This window comes from Sipha flava, unplaced genomic scaffold (genome assembly GCF_003268045.1).
Source record: "Sipha flava isolate LNK unplaced genomic scaffold, YSA_version1 121_pilon_pilon, whole genome shotgun sequence".
Classification (NCBI taxonomy): Eukaryota; Metazoa; Arthropoda; class Insecta; order Hemiptera; family Aphididae; genus Sipha; species Sipha flava.
This window is the reverse complement of record NW_020271747.1, coordinates 1,597,866-1,622,248: the sequence shown is the minus strand read 5'-3', so window position 1 is coordinate 1,622,248 and position 24,383 is coordinate 1,597,866. Positions and strand designations below refer to the sequence as shown.

The 24,383-nt window shown below is 40.4% G+C and overlaps 1 protein-coding gene across 3 annotated transcripts; it reads left to right on the top strand.

Moving 5' to 3' along the window:
* Positions 1-492: 492 nt before the first annotated feature.
* LOC112694005 (ras-responsive element-binding protein 1-like) lies at positions 493-23,719 on the top strand. Of its 3 annotated transcripts, XM_025569321.1 has the most exons (5): positions 493-826; positions 9,324-9,528; positions 18,230-20,278; positions 20,380-21,223; positions 22,002-23,719. In XM_025569321.1, exons 3-5 carry the CDS (start codon positions 18,237-18,239, stop codon positions 22,443-22,445), a joined length of 3,330 nt encoding a protein of 1,109 aa, XP_025425106.1. In that variant the 5' UTR covers positions 493-826; positions 9,324-9,528; positions 18,230-18,236; the 3' UTR covers positions 22,446-23,719. The 3 variants fall into 3 exon arrangements, with proteins under 3 accessions (XP_025425106.1, XP_025425105.1, XP_025425107.1); XM_025569320.1 differs by lacking the exon at positions 9,324-9,528; XM_025569322.1 differs by lacking the exon at positions 9,324-9,528 and having other exon boundaries at positions 21,938-22,025.
* Positions 23,720-24,383: the final 664 nt, after the last annotated feature.

Here is a 24,383-nt window from a genome sequence, read left to right as displayed (position 1 = left end):
GACTCGATGATAAATTTTGTATTCTTAGCTTGGGTCACGGGGATAATGTGTACAAGATAATAGTAATACATTTCGTTGGTGCGGGAGCGCGTGTAACGAACGTGTGCAGGGTGCGCTCGCGACCGCCCCTGAACGCCTTCTCCTTCTCCAATGTCATCCCCGCAGTGCTTTGGACGACTGGCACGCGGGTAGCGGGTGGCCGGAGGGCGCGTAGTAACCGCTCGCCGCGAAGTCGTCCGCGGCAGCCGCGTGGTACGCGAGCGCGGCGCGGCGGTCACGTAACCGGCGCAAATCAATCGAGAGATCGGCGGAGATTGGCGCGGAGGGGAGGACTCGGCGAGCTGTGCGCGCGTCCGGATTGGTCGGGCGCGTCTGTACCCGGGCGTCGCGCGCGTGCGCGTCCGCGCGCGCGTGCAACCTGTCCCGCGCCGCGCGCGCGCACCCAACGCCGCCGCCGCCGCCGCGGCCGTCCCGAGCTCCCGACGTCGTCGCCGTCGCCGCAGCAGTGCTGCTGCTGACTCCCGTGTCCGACTATCGCGGTGGAGTTTGCTCCGGACGGACCGTGACCATCGCGCCTGCGTCCGCGTAACACACTGCGCGTCGCTCTGCGTCATCCACACGCATACTCTTCGTCTTGAGCGTGCGCGCTCCATACGCTATTATTGCCGGTATCTTTATCGTTATTATTTGATTATTGTCCATTCGACGATCCACCGCCGCCAACAGCTTTCGACGCGGACCATCGACGAGGTGCGTGTGCTCGTCCGCCGCGGCCCATGAAGAGGAGACGTCCGTGAACGAGCTTTCGTCAGCCGCGCGCTACCAGGTAACCGACTACACCCTATTGTTATTTAATATTCGAATCTAGCGCGAAAATGCGCTCACGTGCTGAGATCGTTTGAGTCACACCATTCGTCTTCGAAATAATTTTAAAATCACTCTCGTCTCTCCCGTTTTACAATTCCTATTATTTTCGCATTTTACAATTCCGTCTCGTGTGTCTACTACAATCTCTCGTCGTTATCGCACCTTCTACAGGTCTGCAGTCTGTGCACCTACATGTACGTATCGCGTACGTGCGCCACTCGCTGTCGTTTAAAAATACTTTTTTTTTTTTATTTTCCGTCGCGTTCGCACTTATTGTTATTATTGTTATTCTCGCGGACCGATCGTACAATCGGCTATTTTCGTTGAGACGTTTTATCTCTCTGCGGCGCCTATATTTTCTCCGAACTGTCCGGAGATATCCCGCAAACATTATGCCGTAATCATTATTATAATCATTCTACGTTTTCCGGATTTCTCCCCGGCACCACACATTTTACGAAACAAATGGGTGTGTGTATAATTATTAAAAATTATAATCTTTTTTGCAAAATTCAACTTTTGTTTCTTCGCCCCGACAGAATCGGTTGTATTGCTGACGGTTTATAGAGAACTACGCTGGCCAATTTTTGCGGTCTATAGCGAAAGAAAATCGCTTTTAAAATTCGAAAAATTCCCCTTACGTTACGGAACCAATTTTAATGGTTAGTCTTCTGCTGTATTATCTGTCTGCGATTTTTTTTTTCCATACACTATTTATGTTGAATGCTATCGAATTGCATAGATGATTGGCCGACTACCGTATACCGCACAGAACCATATACATTGTACCGTCGATACGGCGTGGCGTCGACGGTATACTTACCTTCAGAGATATGTCACACCTACTTTATCATAATATTGAATTACGCTAATCTTACGGTGGCGACGGCAACGAGGTGGTATAACCGTCGGATAATAGTATGTCCCGATTTGTATCGGCACGCTGAATGCGAAACACATAGGCTATCTGTTGTTAATACGTGAGATGTAGTAGTGCAAAATTAACACGGCTACGTGTATGCTACCCAACCAGCTATATAATTTCTGTATAATATTTAATATGCGTGTGCATAAGCCGCATACGCGTTGCATAAACTCCGATCGGGCGCTCGTGTGGGTTTTGTGTGCTTGTGCGATAAATTTCGTTCGTAATTTCTTCCGGGGTCATATCATTTGAATAACAACACAATAATAATATAATAAAAATATAATAATAGTAATATTCGACGGTGACTACCCCCTTTACTGCTGGAGGGACCATCGAACCCGCTCGCGCGCAGCATTCCAAAACAGGATAGCGTGTGCTCAGTGATCCCGGAACAACTAGCATAAGGGTTTGTGCAAAACACGTTTGACATCTGTTTTTATACTCGGAAACGATTCTTCCGGATCTTAAAATTCTACATTTTTCGGTCGCGTATAACTACCCTGATAGTATTATAAGAGTTGGTGACAATTTTTAATTCCTCCCGATGAATTATTGTCAACTGTAATTTCGATTAAAAAAAAATTATCCTCAGTTGAGCAAAGGACCAAAAAAAAAAATATGAAAATGCTCCTGGGGTCGTCATGATTACCTAGGAAATTATTGTTTATGTGTACAACTTAATAAAATATTGCAGAACGTGGAATAAGTACATAGTTAAAAATACTGTGCTTTTTGTATCATAGCATTGGATTTTTCGGAAATTGTAAAAACCTATACTACTCTCTAAACCAAGTGTTCACCCTTTGTTGCGTTGTACGGGTTATCAGTTATTAAATATTGTAAATAATTTTTTAAACTATTGCCAATGTTCTAATAAATAATCAGTTGTGTCTTCGATAGTTTTTTAAATTTTGTATGTTTCAAAAAATTTTACTGAATCAAAACTTAACTTAGATTTTATCTTGGTAAAATAATTTAAAGTTAATCATTTTCAAATTATAAATTTATAAATCACAACAATTCTCAAACAATATCAGCAGAAGTTTTAAAGCTTTGAAGCTGATCAAAATTTAATGTTGTTAAATAATTTTTATTAATTATATATTAATTATTGTCTGATAATTAAAAGTCGACATCTTCATTCGGGTTTTTTCTATTTTATGAAAATTTAGGAGCATAAAATTTTCTTTCCGAAAAAGTTTTTACCGAAATAATTATAAGATTAAAGAACTTAAAATAATATGAATAAAATATATTCAGAAACATTGTTTTGTCCTTGGTCATCAGTGATACTTTTTTATATGTTCCGGTCCACCCTCCACCCATACTAAGAACAAAAAAAAAATTACAATGAATGCTACAAAAGGATAGCAATTAGAGGTGTATAAACAGATGTATGTAGATTATTCTTAATGTTAAATATTTCGCATAGTACCAAAGGGAAATAAGTTCTTAAAAACGATACCATACCGAATACCTGTGTATGTACTAAAAGCCCCAGAAGACCCATCGTGATTAATATATATATATATATTTATTATACGAGTTTAGTATAAATACCCTAAAGCTGCTGGTACTTTGGTAGTCTTCTCTGTTAACGCACAAATCCAATTACATAGGTACCAATCCTATAACGTCACGGCCTCACGAGTTTACACGGAAACACACTTTTCATTCAAATGATGAATAGCAGAATATTATACGTGTGTTTATGAGAAAGTCGAGTTATATTTTTGGAAACAGAGAGAGAGAGAGAGAGAGAGAGAGAGAGAGATAGATTTATCAAAGTCGAACTTCCTGAGGCAGGTGTTATCTGCATTGCTATACGATGTTGAATTTACTCTGAGAAGATAGTTCTCTCTATCTCTCTTTCTTTCGCCTCAGAGATCAAAAGTGAGTATTTATTAATACTTTAATTTATTTGATATGGATTCGGAAAGTACGCGTTTGACGATATTCTCCGAGCCGGTATCTCGATCACATGCGTCTCGAGATGATCAAACGACAGAGATAATAAAACACGTCTCGCCGATTAAAATATTAACGAAAATGCCACGCAGGCGAAAGAAACCGGCAACGTGTTATATCTAGTTATTATTTACACGAATATTGATGGATCTGAGAGTGCAAATAAAACAATAGACACCACTTGAACACCGCCGCCGATTCATCTTGTATAAGCAAATACGTGTTTTTTATTATTATTATTATTCATATTGGGAACGTTCTCGCGTAACTATGACACAATATTTAAAAATAAAAACAAATAACACTCTCGGGTGATAAATCTAAAGTACGCGTGCATCCGTTGTGTATACAGCGCGTTTGCGATCGCGTTATTACTTGACGATGACGGCGGTGGTCCAGTGATGACAGCGGACGACGATGTGTGATAAAAAATTTAAATAATACGTTGCAGTAATATGAAACATTCAGTGATATATTTTTATGGGGGGGGGGGGGGGTATTTTTGAGTCACGACCTTCCTCAGATAAAAAAAAAAGGTTCACAAATTATAAATTACAGAACAATTTATCATGCGTTTGTAAACAACTTTAAGTTTGTATTTATAATAATAATAGAATAATAATTCATACCTAATATGTATTTGTTGTAGTATTATAAAATCAATTATTTTTTAGGAAATCTTTAAACCTTCCCCCTACAAAAACTTTGAAAATACGTTACTGGAAACAGTAGTAACATTCATTTCGGTATTGTACTTAAAATATAATCTCAAGTATGTGTGAGTTAAATAATACTTACTTTTATTTAACGAAACGATAAAAATAACAATTCGTTGTGTAATCGCCTCAAGAAAGCGTTTTTCTTGTTCCTTTTACTTTCAGAACTTCAATTTCAGAATATTATTTAAATTATACTACAGATGAGAAAAATTGATAAACACAACTGTTGAAATTGTTAAAAAAAAATTCCAGTTTGCAAAATTCTAACTTATACCGAGCGGATGTGTACATTTTGCAAATGCAACGACATCCGAGGCGTACATCGTTTATAAAACTGCCGTCAATGCGGATCGTAAATTTTCCTCGGAAGTGTAATATTATGTACAGCTAACAGACGTGTTTTTTGTTTTTTTTATTTCTTTCGTATCAAAATCAATTGCCAACGCTGGAATATTATATTATAATACGGTAGGTTTGTACGGTATAATAGTATATTGGTCGCGCCATGGCATAAGGATGAGAGGCGTCGTCGAAGTCGTCGTACCGGGAAACGGAAAACACGGCAAAAGGGTGCAGCTTTATTATTCTTCGTCGCGTTTTTTTTTCTCGTTCTGTTTTTATCTTTTAAACAAACGTCGTCGTTGTCGCAGTCGCAATATAGCGTATTAACTAAAGATAACAAGAGCACACACTCTCGCGCAACCATATGCGTGTGAGTGCACGCTCGCTTGTGTGTAGTATAGTTCCTAAAAGTGATCGCAGAAAATTATCCGCCTTATCTTAATGCCTTTCAAATATTTCGAATCTCTATATACTCCAAAACAGAAAAAAACAATTTTCATTAATCTTGTTTCTTCAAGCGATATCAGTCGGTCGTCGTTACGTTACACTGTTGTGTGTTGTCGTGCACTAAACCTGCGATACTCGGCCAATTTTACCTACTATATACATGGTGCATGATATAATATTGTTATGTTCAGTAACGGACGTCAGTCGGTGCATAAGGTTAGTCTTGATTCAATAAACGTGTATTAATAATATTATTATAATATGCTGTATTCACCTGTTTTGGGAAACACTCTTATTGGGGCAGTTAATATTTATCATTATCGTTATTTATTTGTTTATTTCGTTATTTCGTTTTTTATTAGCCGTACGCGTAAAATAATTATATTTTTCTAATGTTTTTTTCATGATTTACATGAAATGAGACAAGATCATAATGTTAATTAAAAGTTAAAATAAAAAAAATTCGACATTTCGCGTATTTTGATCTGCACAGTACTTACGCACGAAAAAGTGTTAATTGGTGATCAACAAAAGCGATGGTAGATTTATGTTTTCCAGAATGATTTCTACTATTATTATTACTACTATTACTAATTTTATCCTCCGTTAAAAGTTAAAAAAAAATAATGATTTATTTGATTTGTCCTCGACAAAATAACGCCACATATTATAACATTTAATATCTCCTTCGACCAGCATTCCGGATATTTAATTTTTCTTGTTAAAAGTACTATTTCATCATCTCTTTATTCGATGCTAATCCCAATGTTTAGCATGAAATCGGAGCTAACTCAAAACCATAGTGCTTAATCTGTTTCTATTATGTGCAACGCTCCTCAAGTTCTAGAGATAAACGCCGCTACGTACATATACACAAACTCACGCACTCTAACATCGATGTAGAAGGTTCTCGAGTGATACATCGTGCGGCAACCGCCACAACCGAACAATCACTCTCTGGCAAATGTATTATTTATTTAATAATTCTTTTCTTCCGCGGCGTCCCCCTGCAGCCTTCGAAGCACCCTTCGTGCTCAAGGATCCGCAGGACGCGTTTGATAATCCCTAATTTCCATATCTTTTCATGCGATTTTTATTATCGTTTGTCAAAGGTCATCGGGGTAACAAAGTATAAAAAAACTGGTCAACCTTCTTTGCGCATATATTTAAACTATTATTATTATTTTTTTTTTTTGATACGCGGAAGTTTTAAGTGTGTGGTACTTCGTAGGTTCGCCCAACCCTTTGGCTCGAAACCGTTATACGCGCACACCTTGTTTCTATACGACGACGACAACGACGACGACGACGATGCTATATATCATCCCCCCTGCTGCTCCCTTTTTAGCCAAGCCATAAATCATCGGAAATGTTTCCGGCGTCGTGTACAAAACGTATTAGAACCGTCCGGACATTCGGCGTACGCGTATCGCGAAGATCACTGAGTGATACGTGCGCCTGATGCGGTCGTTACGTCTGGATTTTAGTCGGCCACGTCGGTGCCAGCCAGTCAGCTCGAGACGGCGACCGTGTACATTTATAAACGTGTGCATATACCTATATATCGATTTTATACAGTCTAATCGCGTCCGTTGGCACCGGACACAGCCATTGTAGGATCACAGAATGTGATCACACATTACGCGTCGTATAGGTGTGCCGAATATTATCTTTTTCTTCGGATTTTTTCGCGTCGACTGGGAATGTCACCGCGACGACAATGTGATAAGCACCCGTTATCCCCCCGGGGATCGTGGTTCAATATCGTAACGGATGGACTTTTGTATTTTATATGATTTTTTTCTATTCGTTTCCGTTTCGAAAATTCCGCACTCTAGTCCACTTTTGACACCGCCCCCTCTATAACTCTCACGAGCGTCGAATGGACGCACCGCTGTGGCTCGCCGACACCGAGAGATAGCAGGATATGATGACGTACACTTGTGAGGATGCGTCCGGTCGTGTACGCACACGGAAACGGGAAGAAACCCGTACAAATGCCGCCGTCGTTCCGTGCACATAATAATATATAGGCACGCACCAGATACATTATAAACGACTATAATATAATACATCGTGTGTGATTATCGTATACTCGAGTGACGTCGTCGGTTGTACCTATAGGTGTGCTACTTGTATCCGCGTGTACAGAATAAACTAAACATATAACCGACGGGTAATAATAGTTGTAATAATAGTAATAATAATAATAATAATAAAAAATAATAATGAATGCGCGTGATGGACCAGTTGCTCGACGCATCGTTGCGCGTACGTGTGCATGAGAAGAAGACACTGCACACACAGGATGTGGTCCGGTCCGACGTTTTTTTTTTCCTGCCCCCCTTCATCCGGACAGATAAAACCTACCACCACCTTTCCCAGCGTACAGCTCTTCTACTCTACCGCACCGCCACCGCCGCCGCCGCCACTGAATACCCGGTCCAGAAGCCGAAAACCGGATACTTTTCATTACGAACACGTAGACAATGGAACGGAGACCCCATCTCACGGCGGCAGATACGACGCGCTCGTTGTTCTGATGACTCCTCTTCCCTCTTTTGTCTTAAACGACGACGACGCACATTGCGTACCTATATAATATTAAAAACGTGTACCTTCTGTTTATTTCATATAGTAAACGCGACACTCGGACGAAACAGTATAATAATATATATGTATACGTATATAATGTAATGGTTTCTCTCTCTTCTCTCATCTTTTGTCAATGCAATTTAATGTATTTACGTTGTAACGACTGGGTGGGTAAATTCGTGTGCACGCGTGATTTGACAACGATAAACGGGTCCGTTAAAAAACAACCGAAGACCGGGAAGCGGAAAAAAACGGTTTGCATGTGGTTTTCCCAATGGGTGCGAGAAAAATATTTCGACGGCGACCGACGGGCGAGAAGGCGTGTAAATATTACGTGCGCGCGTATACATTCCGAAAAAGATTTTTTTCTTTCATCCCTCTCGCTCTCTCTCTCTCTCTCTGTCTATCTCTTGTAGAGGTACTCTTGCACGGCGGAATGAATGGGATTGCGCGTGTATCAAGATAAACACGAGTTACAATAATAATACGGCGACAATAACACCACCACTTTATAATGTACACGGTGAAAAAAAAAAAGCCTGCGGTGGCGGCGCCCCGTACGGCCATGGCGGCGGGTCAATTACACGCCGATAAAACGTCGTCGCCACCACCGACGCGACCTATAGTGGTAGGCAAACACAATGTGAACGCGGTATACGTGTATCATAATATGTGTACCATTGTAAAATGCGTTCGACGACGACCGGACCCCGTGTCTGGACATTAGGGCGACGGCCACGAGATTCCGGTACAGCACGCGCTCCTCTGCCGCCTCGACGGCGACGGAACTGGTTTCGCCCTCGTCTCGGTGGCGGCGTGATCGATCTGCAGTATGTACACCTATAGGTACAATAAATTATTACATTATTTTCGGTTTCGCTGTCACTGTTGTTGTTGTTGTGGTTGTGGTTGTCGTGTACTGCGTGTGTGTGTGTCGTACACACCCGATTGACCGAGGACGTTCCCCGTTGATGACATCATCATCATCATCGGCCACCGTCGTGTACCTACCCCGTACACAGACCTGCACGTCCACGAATCTGCGCATTGCATTTATCGTCTAGATCTCCGGTTTGCGAAAAGCTTTCTTGGATTTCCTGTTCGAAGACTGCTTCCGTGACTTCTCGTATGTACCCAATCTTCTAACCTTATCTTAATAGGACGTTATCTTGATTTATATTTATAATTGTGTCATATTTTATTAAATTTTGCCACCATCAAATTAATAGCATTTTAGAACGGTACTAAGTCTTTAAATATTTTTGAAGCGAGTTTACGTATTCAACATATATTTTTACGAATTGAAGTCCTTGATTTAAGAAATACGTCGAGAGTAAATAATTGTACCCTGCATTAGTGTTCGTGTATTACATATTCTCAGACACATTATATGCACTTGCGGTTAATATGTTATAATGTATCGGCGGCTTTCTTAGTCAAAACTTTTTGTTTTCCAGGTATTTGAGTATTGGTTCGCTACACGGAACAATATTGCGATGTGCTATTTTCCATACCAATGACAAAAATACTATTTTCGTGTATTCGTGTACTTACAATGTAATATAAACGTACGGAAAACAACTGAATTACTTGGGAACGCACATTCTTGATCATCATTTCCCTCGCTTCGCCGCGGCCCGGCCTCCGTCACATCAATAATAGGTACATACTTATTTATATTTATATACAGCTATGTTTTTCTGTATTCATTGCTTACGTAGGAGGTATACAGGTAATGTAGAGATTTATTTCCTGATAAATGCGCGAAATTACACTTTTCGCGTGTACGCATTCATAAATAATCGTTCGCAGCGCATTCAAGGACTTTTTTGGCTTGAGGAAAAATGATATTTTTAAAAATAATATTCCCTTCCGCGGTACGTTCGCGCGGATAACAAAATTTTTTTAATTTTTTTATCTCACGCGTATTACGTGTTCAACTAACGATAATGTGCTCGCCAAAACGTATCTACTCGTACGAAACAATAGGTTATCAATCATCGAGCAAAAGTTGAAATCATCTGTACTATTATGTCGTGTGTATGACATCAATATACGGTTTTTTACATGTTTCGACGGTTCACGTAAATCTCGAATCATCACGACGGCGGTTATGACGTTGTAGACATGTTTTCAGCTTTCGCGTTTCAATCGGCGTAAAAATTGAAAAATTTGCAAGAACGATTTGTACTGTTGCAGGTTTTTATTTTTTATCCTCGGAGAAAAATATACTCCCGAAAACCATTGTTTAGGACTATTTATTTATGATAATATAGGTTTGACGCGCGCAAGAAACGTACGGTAACCGCTGACTCGTTGTGTCATATCATTATTATATATATATATATATATATATATATATATATATATATACATACATATACCACCGCAGTGTAGCACAGACACAAACGCATGTGCACACACAACGTAATCTATATTATACGATTTATTGGTTTTTAAATGTGTGTGTGTGTGTGTGTGTGTCGAACGACGTCATTTTTTTAATGACACTCCATCTGCGGCATGTGCTGTGTTCCGTGTGTTGTAATCATCGTGATATACTTCTGAACATTTAGGGGTGGGGGAAGAAAAAAAAAAACAACAACAAATTATTTACACACATAAGCTAGGTATGTCAAAAGAAACGCGCGCTGTGTTTGTCGGAGCCAGGCTCTCCCGAGCGCGCTCGCGTGCGCTATACGTGTACAGGTATATTACACCGCTTGTATACGGTCGCCTGTATTAAAATATTTAAAAAACGACAAAAAGGTGTTTGCGCACAGTGTACCATTATCATCTTTCGGCGTGCAGCAGTATACCGTGTTAGTGTTGTGTAGTGGGTGTTATCCAGGTGACTGTGCAGCTGTACAACAGCAGCACGTGCCCCGCAGATCATTGCTCTGAAAACAGCTGCGCGCGTATAGCTGACATGTAATTATTATTAACGCATCGGTAAAAAAAAAAAAAAGTAAAAAAAAATATACGTGCACGCGTGTGCGTGTATTTTAATTTTCGGTTAAACTACGTATGTACCTTTTACTTGCAGCGCACGCGGGCTCTACCACCGTGCACAATCCGTTCGGCCGTGGCCGCGTGCAATAAAATATTACAGAATATTATAATATATCATACGTGCGTACAATAGGTACGAACTGTACGTACGTATGATTTGTACACTCGATAAGTTTATGAATCGATCGTGTGTGATGGGTTGAATACGCGTCGTGTTATTTCATCCGATACATTTATTATTTTGGCCGTCTGTTAACAATTTATATAAAAAAAAAAAAAAACGAGTCTGTATAGTACAGTGTTATGTGTATCAGTTATGGGAATTATATATCTATTACGTTCGTTTTTCAAATAATAATAAAAACCTACAAGTGCCTGTATATATATATACCTATATTCGTATACGTACTAAAAGAGTGTCGCACCTCCGCTGAAGTCTATATTATGATCACTGGGTGTATCGGAAAGATATTTTTCACTAGAAATTTAATGTACAAGTGTCGGAATACCGTCTGTTACACCCGGTATATTTGTCATTTATTTATTATGGTTGTTAAACGCGCGGAGTGTAGTAAGCCAATTTATATAGATCGCGTAATATATACGATTAAGATATTGTCGCGTGGTCGGAAGTTTGAAAATGCAATTTCTTTAATCTCTATCGATGACAAAATATACTGTTCACGGAGTACGTCATTTAATACGTACACGAAATTAATACTGACGCGGAACGAAATTAACCACATATAGTTAATTAAATATTTCTTATATATATATATATATATATATATATTAACAATTTAGCGTATATCGAGTGCGTGTTGTTTTATATTATTATACTTATTATCTTATTATTTTACTTAATTATATTGTGAAGTATATGTGATATTATATTCATCGGTAAAAAAAATGGAGAAAATACTCAACAACAAATAAGTACTCGTGGATATATATATGTATATCGCGTGTTTACAATTTTTTTTTACTTTATTGTTCGCTTTCCTAACGACTTGTGTGCGTTTCATCAAAATATTGTCGAGCCAGCGATTTTTATTCTATTCAAACGTATTCACGATCGTATAAAAAATTAGCTCTTCGCTAAGTAATCTAACGAATTTCGAATAAGTCTGTGAAGTCATTGGCGATTTATTTAAATTACGTGTTCGCCGCGTTGTAATACACGAAACGATTTCTAATAATAAAAATTGTCACAGCAGATAGGCGCGCTCGTAAAACGCATGCAAACAACCGTTTACGCTTTTCTCTCTCTCTCTCTCTCTCTCTCACTCGTCTTTCCTATGCCCGAGTAATACGATAACAGTGTAATAGTGTACAATAAGAGGCCGCCACGATCACCCGTGCGGTAGTGCAGTCGCGAGAAATTATCATCTTGCGGTCGAACAGCCGCCGCCGTGTTCTAGTACGGTGTAACACAATAACGTCAGTTATCGTAGACGGTGATCTGTCTGGCGCGCGCGCGCGTGCTAATTTATATACACATAACATATAGCGTTTTATTATTATACCTATCGATATCGTTTCCTCGTAAATCCGAGACGAGAAATAAATAGCGAAAATTATGACGGAGGAGAGGGGAAAGTCTGAAGGTCATCTATGCGTGTACGTTCATGTGCGCGCGCGGTAGATCTAGGCTACCGGATTTCGTTATAATGTCATTATTTATCGATTTGTTATTGGAAATCACGGATCGGCGCCTGCTGTAGATCGACGATCAGATTCCCGTCCCGCGAAACACGCAAACAATATGTCGCCCCTGTGATACGTTCGGCATTGAAGTCCACGAATGTTGCTTTCTTGCGTAAGAATCGCCGCTTCGCGACACGCAAGGACGTTGTCATTATCATCGTCGTCGTTTTCGTTGTTGTCCTGGAACTACGTAGACCATACAATAAACGAACAGCAATTATACGAACACGGCAACATTGTATTCCGGGGAACCTACGACCAACAACACGTAGAGTGGAAAAAAGAACAAATTTGACAGAACCGTGTTGAACTAACGTCGACCAATACTACTTGTATACAACGAGTGTATTAATAACTAACGTGTTCATGCACATGATAATGTTCGGTGGTGCTTCGATCGTCGTCGAAGAGAACGAAACGGAAATCACTCGCGCACCACCCGCCCATAGTATACACCCCGCAAGTAGAAGTCGACTCGAAAATGTCTACGGCAGCGTTATTGTTGGATATTGTGCAGTTAATAGCGCTGGGAAAATTATACATGTGTACATCAGTAGGACACGGATTTTGATGTAAATACGTAATTTTATTCAATGTGAATTTCTCAATTCCGATTAAAAATTAACACGTTTCACATATTTTAATGTAAATAAATATTTTTAAATATTTCACCAATATTTACGTTTTTTTTTTGTAAATATTTCGCATTTTCATAACTATACAGTTTTTATTTGTATTAAAATTATTATATTGAAATTAAATTAAAGAAAAATTAAAATTGATTCAGATACTGCAATCGTTATTACTCAAGCTTTTGATATTATGTAAAATAATGACCTGAAAAATTATTTAGCATATATTTCCACAAATTTTTGTTTTTTGGTTAAAATCATAAAAAATTATAAACATGAAATTTAACAATAGTTGAAAGTCTTACGATAGTGGAAAATGCTGAAATCAAATTAAACAAAGTTCAAGGAGAATCCCGGAGTTCTAATAAAAAATAAATTAAACTACGTACTCAGTAATAACGTTGGTTTACAATAAAATTATTAAAGATATTCTTATGAATAAAAATGAAAATACGTCAAATGATATTTAAGTAACACCATCCGACATATGCTGTATGTACATGTGTGGTATGAAATATGCTCCATTAACCTCGGTCGACATTGAATGCACCTTCAGCCGCTACGAATCCAATTTGAAACCTAATCACCGTACATTAAAATGTGAAAATCTTCAAATGTACTTTGTATCCATTGTTTCGAAGAAGATAACAATTAAGATGTTTAGATGAGTAATTATTAATGACTATTTAAAATACCGATGTTATGGTTAAATATTTCACGTTTTTTAATAAAAAATTTTGGCAAAAATAAGAACATAAATATTTACATATTTTGAATTTTTTCATCGCATAAAAATCCGTGCCCTATTGATACATATATCAGTATGTAATTTATTGTACTTCAAATGAAAACCGTTGACCAATGATGGGTCGATAAAAATGTTTTAATATTTAAAATCGTGTATATCCATGGAAAATAAATGAACGTATTTTGTATACGGCGAAAAACCGGTTGATAGGGTTGAAGTGTTTCCCTCTTGTTCGTTGCTGCTCTTCCATCGAAAATGACGCCCGCGCAGTAGTTATGGTTACGGGCGGTATACACCGTGGCCCACTGTTTTAAAGACAAAAAAAAAATCGAGATTCTCGTGTACAAAATAACAACGTCAAGTGTATTATACGCATACTCATGAACGGATGTTAAACGCGAACAATATATTATACATCAGTATTCTGTGTAGACATTGCTGACAAATCATATGCTGCAATTTGTCTTATAAACATATTTGGACTCATTTGACACTCATTGAAGACACTGTGGTGTGACCAACACCACCACCACCACCATTGAACGGCGTCAACGTTATTGTATACAGTGCCGAATCAGCATCAAGTTTTTTTTTTTTTTTGGGTCATACGTGTGTTCCGCGCGTGTTTATATATATATTGTCTACACTCGCATGTATTTTACTATATTATTGTTACAACAGTGAATACGACGCGTACGCGACCGTTCTAATTTTTGATCAAATAATAATTCACGCAATAACCATAACATTGACGCAGTCTCGCGAGCGCATGTAAAAAATCATTTTTTCTCGAAATTTACATACGTACCAGTGCTAACCATCGAATGTACTAGCGAAGGCACTTGTTATAAATTCCCCTCTGTCTCATAGGGACACCACTGAATATTACGTATTTAGGAAGATTGAAAGTTCATTATCGTTGGTAGGGGAAAGTACCGCCGTGGACCCACATGCGGTGGCGAAATCACACTTTGAGGAGCATGATTTCGCATCCTGAACCCGATTGTATAAAATCGATAATTTTGTGCACGCAAATTGTTTAGATATATAATTTATATATGACCGAAATGATTAGCAGACGAGAAAAACATGTAATTCCTATTGGATACGCGTGAGGTAGTTAAATAGCGTGCGTTTTACTTGGAGGTACGCAATATCTGATTAGGACTATGAGATGTGGAAAAAAACAAATATTAAACGTAAATCAGTGAGCATGTGCTTTGTATGATGGAGGTATATGCAGGTAAACGGAAAATAAACATTTCCGTAAGGTTGACCATGCGCGCAGAGACAAGCCCAAGGCGAAGAAAACGAGAGAGGAGTTACTTAAATACTCAGCAGGGGGACCGGTAGCAACGATGTAATCATCGCCAGACGATCTTGAGAAAAACTGGTCTTTCCTCCCACTGCTCGCGATGATGATGATGATGCGTTTGTGCTGTTCGCAGGGGGCGGTGAGTTTAATTATTATCGTCGGCCGTGTCCTCCATGACCGTATCTGTGTGTGCGTGTGTTTAGACCTTTATTATTATTGTGTGTATACAGTGCGCGCGTGCGCACGTGTGTGTGTGTGTGTGTGTGTTGTTTCCCATCAATGATCAGCATCCGTCGCCATCTTTGATCACACACATACGTGGTTCTATGTATATAGTAGTACCAGGTATACCTTGGGAAAAATCCTGCAGGTCAAACTCGTATACATGTATATAAGTTTGTATGTGTATGTGTATGTGTATGTGTATGTGTGTGTGTGTGTGTATGTGTATGTGTACATCGTTATATGTATGTACATGCGTGCTCGCCTTGTACGGTTCACCGGTCCTGCCAGTGTAATACATAACCACACGATTCTATGAGATTATTATTATATTTAATATGATAATAATTTTTTTTCCCTAGTTTTCTTTTATTTTATTCGTTATGTTGCGTGTATATGTATATATTGTAGCGTAAACACGTGGATGGATGACTTAGCGTGGAATACAATAATAATTATACTCGCTCATCTTTGAAAATATTATAATTTAACGCGAAATCCGGAAAAGACCTAGAGAAACGTCGAATACGATTATACACCGGCGCACAATCCCACGAAACTTATTACGCTGTATACGATTCGTGTCGTATAATATACTCCGTACAATACGCACGCACTGCACTCATTGAAACAGTAACATATAATGTTGACTTATTAGCCAATCCACTTTCAGCCCCCGCCACCGCTATTTAATAATCGTGAAGCTGTCATTATTATTGTTGTGTATACATACATACACACACACGTACACGAGTGGTATCCAAGGGAAAACAAACAGCCCCCTCGAACTAGTCTAAAGGGCGCCACCCCACAGAGCCGTGAACATTGTTGTTTTTGTGTATACCACCCTCGCACGTTTTATTCGTAAGTTACCTACCTGGTCACACAGAGAGGGGAAAAATGAAATGAAAAAAAAAATAAATAAAAAACCGACCACCGCAGTTCGACTATATACATCAAGTAATTGGATTGAAAGCTACGGTTCTATGATTAATGCATCGGTCGACAGCAAAACAGATTTCCAACACCTCTGTACTTATACGTATAATATACATATACTGCAGAATATGACTGCGGTATGATTGCTTTTTACTGATGGTGCGCGCGTTAATTATTGTACGTGATGTAAATATACATCGGTGAGAAAAAAAGGTGGAGAATTATATGATTTACCAATTAAAAACATAACTAATGTATGATTAATTTTCCAACAACAACGGATAGTGTATAACGGACGGGCGAATATTTTTTTTTTTTTTGAAAACTGTTTTGCAAGTTTTGATAACGCGTTCATAATATATTGATAATTATTATTATTATTTTTTTGTTAATTTAAATTACACATGCAAAACTTTTCTCAATCAGCTAAAAGGGATGACTAAGATAAAAAAAAAAAATGAACTCTAATATATCTGTGGCAGCTTTTTCGTGGGAGGCAAACATATGGTCGGTCTTCACTACCGCCTATTAAATTAATTGAAACGTATACACGCGCTAGTGCAGTATATTATATTTTAAAAGGCGTTTAACAGTAATCATCATCATCACAATAAAAGAATCGGACAGCAGGCAGCGCGTGGTGGTGTCCCTCGGGGAGATATGAAATTCCAAACCGGACTCGTGTCGGCTGCATCCCCCGACGACGCGTGTTGTTTATTATGCTCGCTTAGGCGCCGCCGCCGGTGCATTATTGTTATTAAAAGATTATATTGTTGTTCGATTTGTGCTGGGGGAGGAAGATGCAGCCCTCGCCACGCGGACCCCTCGGTTCTCCGTCATCGCCGATGTCAAAGGCCAATGTCAACACGCGTACACGGTAGGTAGTTCGGCTGCAGGCATCATTTCGACTACTTCGAACACGTTTCCCCCTCGTCCGGGTCCATATTACGTATTGTATTGTGTCGATTACACAGTCGATAATAACAATACACAATAACGCACCGGCATCACACGGAACAGTTGACGTGCGGTGCGGACGTTGTGTTTCTCGGCAGTGCGGTCTCTTCGCGGCGGCGCAATAGGGAGACTTGGTAGTTGGCAAGCAACGGGGACAGATACAGTATACGTAAAGCTCGGTGTTGTTGTCATGAATATTGATCGGCGTACACATCCCGTGTAGATAATAGCAGAATACACGTATGCATTACCTACATTAGTCCGACAGAATATTTTAGTACGGCGCGGACGATGTTCCGTTTTTTTTCCAACCCACATGCAAACACCTGCTGACGGTTATTTTATTATACATATTATTTAATATGCCTCCTCCTGTATATACGTGTGTATTTATTTTTTTTTTACAATAATCGCACATTGCTGTCTCGACGAAGATACACACACACACAAACTTTGCACACATAGAGGTACTTAACGATGAATGAATTCTAATGGGTCGACCTTTCTTCTTGTATATACTCATACACACACACACACACACACGAGTGTGCCTCTAGATATTTGTGTGTACATAATGAGAGCGGTTGAACTTTGTTACTACGTTCGTTGCCATGTTGACCGAATGTATTGCGCCCACGGTAGTGTACGGGTCGTTGTCAGCGGCGTCGTCGTTCTCCTCCTCTGTATATATTTTTCTCTCATCAAATCGATACGACCTCACCACACGCATTAGTACTATCCCGCCGCCATATCTTCTCTCGTTTTTCGATTTCGCTGATTGCACCACGCAAACCTTATCATCTGTTATAATAATACTCATATCTGTTTCAGGTTTGAAATGTCATCGGAAATGTTGCGTGTTGATAATCTTCGCCAACGGCTATTTTGCAACTCTGTATTGGACACCAAACGGGAGAGCCGGTGTCCCGTATGCAACGCAATGTTTTCTACCACATACAGTATGCGATTGCACTTGCAAACCGCCCATATGAATTTGGAACCACAAAATCTTTCGGCCAAAACGTTTTACCGTGAGTTCAACAACAATAATAGCATCAACAATAATAATAATAACAACAACAACAACAACAACAACAACAACAATAATAACAACACCGTCGCCGTAAAGTCATTCAACAGTCCCGAGCGCGTGACACACATCACGCCGGTTAAGTCGTTGTATAACGGTGATTCGACGTGCAGCACAGACTTAAGTGATGGGTACCCGTCGGATAAGGACTCGTATTTTGGGAACTCGCCAAAAGACGAAATACCCCTATCCGTCAACGTTAGCGGTGGTGGCGGCAGCAGTGGCGTTGGCAGTTACACATCGCATTTGCCGGTCAAGCGCAGCAATCATCACTTGAAAGCCAAACGCACGTACACGTGTCGGCTGTGCTCGACCGTGTTCGGAAACTTGCGCGCATTGAAAGGCCATAACTCATCCAGTCACAACAAGTCCACCAACGGGCTATATGCGTGCAATATATGCGAGTTCTCGAGCACCGAGAAAGCGTCCCTGAACCATCACATGAAGGGTCACACGGGCGAAACGCCGTATGTTTGCAAAAAGTGCTCGTACGCGTTCACCACCAAGGCCAACTGTGAGCGACATCTACGGACCATACACAAAGCGTCCAATTCCGAAGTGAAGATGTCGATATTATTTAAGAACGAAGAGAAATCATCGCAATCGGCCAACGGTGACGAGTCAGTCGTTGTGGAGTGCAAGAGTGGTGGGGTGGACGACGAGTACAAGATAATGATGGAATATTCATATTACGAATCGTCGGCGGGCCAAAAGAGTTCAGAAGACGATGAAGACGATTTCGATGAGCCATTGGACCTGAGTATGAAACGTTTCAAACAGGATTTTGACTGCGAGCCGCAGGATTTGTCCATGAACAGTGTCAAGAAAGATTCGTCCATGTTAGACCGTGCGGACCATTCGGATGAAGAAGATACCGTTGTGAAGACGACGGAAACCTCGTTTAGGGAGCAGTTTGTTCCGCAAGCCTCGCCCGGCTACATGGACTTGACGATACCCACGCCTTTGCATGCATATTTCCTGAATGAGCACAGAATGTTCTTCAACGGCATGTACCCGAATGCGGAACGAATGTTGCCCATCCCACTCACCGTTGACATGATCCGCGCCATGCGGCAGATGAACGAACCGCCGCCGGCACCGGTTCAAGAGCCGCTCGAAGTGCTACCACCCAAGCCCAAGACGCCTGAACCTGTGGCCGTACCGTCTTCGGCATCACCAGCGTCAGCCGCGACGGATGTCGCCTTGCAAAAACCCAAGGACACGAATGGACTGCGATTGGTGATGAAGAATGGCATTTTGGTACCTAAACAGAGACGGTTCAGGACGGACCGACCTCACGTTTGCGAGACGTGCAAGCGAGCGTTCACGTTAAAGTCGAACCGTGACCGACACGTCAAGAACCAACATCCCACCGATTGGCACAAGAAACCCAGATCGCTGTCCAAATCCGAGCCGCAATTCTTGGCCACCAAACAGGAACAAGACTTAGCACCGATTTCGGATCAGGTGAAAATGGCTTTGTCGTTAAAATGCCGGCAACAGGATCAACAGCAACAGAGGACGACCGAAGACGAAGTGGACGACAGGGATGAGGAAGAGGATGACGTTGTGGAGGAAGACAAATTGGTCATAGTGGAAGACGTCGTTGACAATTTGAAGCTCGAAGTCAAAGAAGAGTCGGCCGATTTGGCCAGCGTTTCCAGACTACTGGACAATGCTTCGCACCAAATGTTTCCCCAGTTTAATAGATCCGATGAGGATCATAACGAAGCGACCAGCAGTGAGGAAGAGCACTGCGAGGTGGTCTATTCCGAAAACGATGGATCCGGGTAAGTTTTACGCGATTTGTTTAAAAAAATTTTTTTTTTTGTATTTCGCATGCGAATAATTACTCATTTTAACACTTATCTTATGTTTCACCCCTCTGTAGCAGTACTAACGCGGGCAACAACAATAATGACATACATTTCAATAATGACAAGGACGAGAGTCGAGAGAAACGAAAAAAGGTGAGCGCATACGCGGCTGCACCCAACCGCGTGCTGTGCCCGTTCTGTTACCTATCGTTCCCGTGGACATCCTCGTTGAAACGTCACATCCGCACGCACACGGGCGAGAAACCGTACCAATGCAAGCACTGTCCGCTGTCGTTCTCGACAAAGTCAAACCGTGATCGCCACATACTACGCCTGCACTGCACGCCGCCTAGCAAGTCAGCCACGTCGTCCGACAACGAAGCGGTCATCTCCGCCGCGGTCACAGCCTTCACCACGACTACTAACGACGCAGGTGCCTCACCTGATTCAAAAAATTTGTACAAGTGCACGTTATGTCCGAAGACGGCGTTCTCCAAGCGCAAAAACCTCATAAGTCACATTAACCGGATGCACTTTGATAAAAACGGAGGTGGCGGCCGCGGTGATGGCAGCGGTGGTGGTGAAGGTGAAGGCGGTGGTAGTGCTGGAGTGGACGACGACGATCGAGGTGGTGACGGTTCCGATGACGGGCCAGAATCGGAACGCGACTACGCGAACAACTTGATCGCGTTACCGGGGAACAACGGCACCGGAGTCCCTTCGACCGCTTCGACAACCGGGTCCGAACCGTGTTTTAAGTGTCACCTGTGTGACAGCAGTTACCTGGAGAGGCAAAGTGCCCTGGACCACATCCGGATCAATCACGCTGAATGCTACGAGATACTAGTATCGCAGGGCGCCATGGACAACGATCACGAGGCGTCGGCCATCAAACAGGACGACGTGGAAAACAGAAAGGTTGGTATATCATGGTTAATATTTATAAGATCGTCGTTCGTGTAATTAATTCGTGTTTTTCAAATCGATATTAAATACAACGCGATAACATCCGCATTTTCCAGAAACGTAAATACCGAAAAGTTCGATTAAAATTTTGGCGACTAGTTTCCTACGTAAATTTCGAAACAACTGCAACATATACTACAAACAAGACAAAAACATTATTTTGTAGTACTCGCCCTAACAAAAATATCCCACCTAATGTGAGGTATTAAAAAGTTGCATATTATATGATTTTGCGCTTATAAATGTATATTTTTGGATTTTTGAGAATAAAAATATAATTTAATTATCAGTACCGTTTAAAACGAATCGTACGGTACGGTATTGATTTAAGTTGCTGTCTTTTTTGGAAATTGAATATTACAATTTGCCGTCTCAATTTCTTTAAAATGTTATGCCGTCCTAAAGTAACGCATGACTTGCTTGTACCCTAGCGACGGGACTGATCATACCGAAATTCCAACTACATGACGTTTATAAATCAAAATTCTTTTACCTCGCCACCGAATTTGACATCGACGTTTTCAAACGATACATATGTCTACATTCAATATCGAAACTTTGCGAATTAACAATTATTAATTATTAATAATTACGCGCGTCAGCCGTAGCAACGTATCCTTTTTTCCCCCGAACGATGAAGCTGTATTATAATATAATATTTTATAGGATCCGATCGCGTGACGATGACGGTTTGTCTGACATGGCCCGTGTTTGTTCTCTGTCCCCGCAGGTCCTGTGCGCGTTCTGCTTGCACCGTTTCTATTCGGCCGAAGACCTGCGCCGGCACATGCGCACGCACACCAAGGAACAGCCGTTCGCGTGCCAGTCGTGCAAGCGCCGGTTCACTCTCAAGCACAGCATGGTCCGGCACATAGCGAAAAAGCACGGCGGTGCGGGCGTGGGCGACGCCGAACAGCCGCAGCAGCAGCAGCACCACCACCACCAGTACTCGTACCAGTACCAGTACCAGCGGTCGCGGAGTTCGAGCCCGCGACGGCCGCCGACGGGCGCCGCGTACGACGACTGCCCGTCCAGAGACGAGAATCGCGCGGCCGACACCGGGCTCATCGGCACGCTGCTCGGGATACGTGACAACACGGTCATCGACCAGGTGCTGCAGACCAAGTCTCCGGAGGACGCGGCCAAAATGTTGGGCATCGAAAACAACGAATGACCGGAGCCGGCGCGCGCATCTCGTCACCCGTGCCCAGGGTGATGATCTTATAATCTGCCGCCGCCGTCACGTTCACCGTGTCCAAAGATTTTTCACAAGTGTTTGTGGTACCGTGCGCGCGTGGGCAACGGTTTTGACACCGGGAACGGGCCGCCCTTTTACACGTATACGTAAACATATTTAGTCGTAGCGCGTAGGTAGGACGCGTAATTGTAATGTAGTTGATAAGGATCGTATTTTATAACACTCGCGTGTGTACGTACGTTAAGTTTTTAACATAAAATATTTTTACAGTTTTCATACTCGGTGTTCACGTGTGCACTCGTGTCGACAATCCGTCCGATGACACGGCGGACCCGGTGTGTTTGGCTGACCGTTGTTGCCTTATTACGATATTTTATTATTTCGGTCCCGTGCTCTATTAATATTATTAACTATTGATTATTCTTGTTATTAATATTTTTACGACGCGCGACGACGATTATAATAAAATATACGTATTTATAGTAGGATATAGATTGTACATAATTTTCTGTGTTGATTGTATTTATCATTATCATCATGGCTTACCTCTTACCGCACTGGACAGCGTTTTGTTTCTTTAAATTAATATTATTATTATTTTTTTTTTTTTTTTTTTTTTTTTTTTTTACCGAACCGGTTATATTTGAATCTATACGTGAGCGCGTATATGTAGCAGTTTATTTAAAAATCAATTAAGTAGTAGTAGTAGTAATTATGTTAGTATGGTTGGTAAAAAGCGTATATAACGTTGAGGATAAAGGCGGTAAACTGCGTGGACGATGGAGTGAGTGTTGAAAAAATATTAGAATGTACTCTTAATAAGTATACATTTTTTTTTTAAATATTTTTTTTCGACACTCATTCGATTGCTTAAGTCGTGTTTAACCAAATAGCGAAAATAAAAGAACATTTTACACTATTATAATATCGATGTTGTCGACGTAAACGATATCAATATTATATTCGCATATTAAGCGACCGTTAACAGTAAAATTTTCTATTGACTATTTTTTTATTTTTTTTTATAATCATTCGTTTATGTATCGTTTTATACCATTGCGAGGACGTCTCAGATTCGTATTTTTCGCTTACACAACGAACAATACGAATTTGATACTCGATACTCGCGGAACACGAGTTTAAACGTTTTACGTGTTTCTCGACCCTACCAAGACGGAAAACTTTTAAATTCGCGTTTCTCACTGACCCACTAACAAGCACCCCGAACAGATTTCTGTCGTAACAATGATACCAAAATGCGCCGTTCCCGATTGAAGCACGCAACTAAACTTACACAAATGCAAGTCGTAATCTCTTATTTCTTGCATATAAACACAAATAAAAACAACAAAACTTAAAATCTAGCGAAAATTTGTACATAAACCACACCTAACTTCCCCTGTTAACCGAAATACGAACATAAAACTGTATTCTTTATATAATTACTTATATATTTAATTACCTAATATTTAAGCTGTACTTATGTTCACTGTAAAATGTATAATGATTTTGTTTTTCTACACCGCGAGAAAACTTCGGCAGTTTTATTTTATAATTGTTTTTTTTTTTCATTTGTACCATACATTTTTGCAAGTTTGTGACTGGACAACATTCTATACTGTTAAATCACTAGTGTGTATTGACATAAAAAAAAAAAAAACCATTACATTATTATAATAACACATTGTTTTCTATATAAAGCGGAAAATATTCTTATTGTAATTTATTGAATTATAGACTTCTAGAACTGTTTTATTGTAATAATTATGTTAGATTTTATCAATAATACATTCATTCTTTATACATACATTAATGTATGTATGCCATGTATACACTTCATATATCTATATGATATATTACGAAGCACTATTTTATTTTTATATTATTATTATTCATCAATTTTGGGCTGCACTG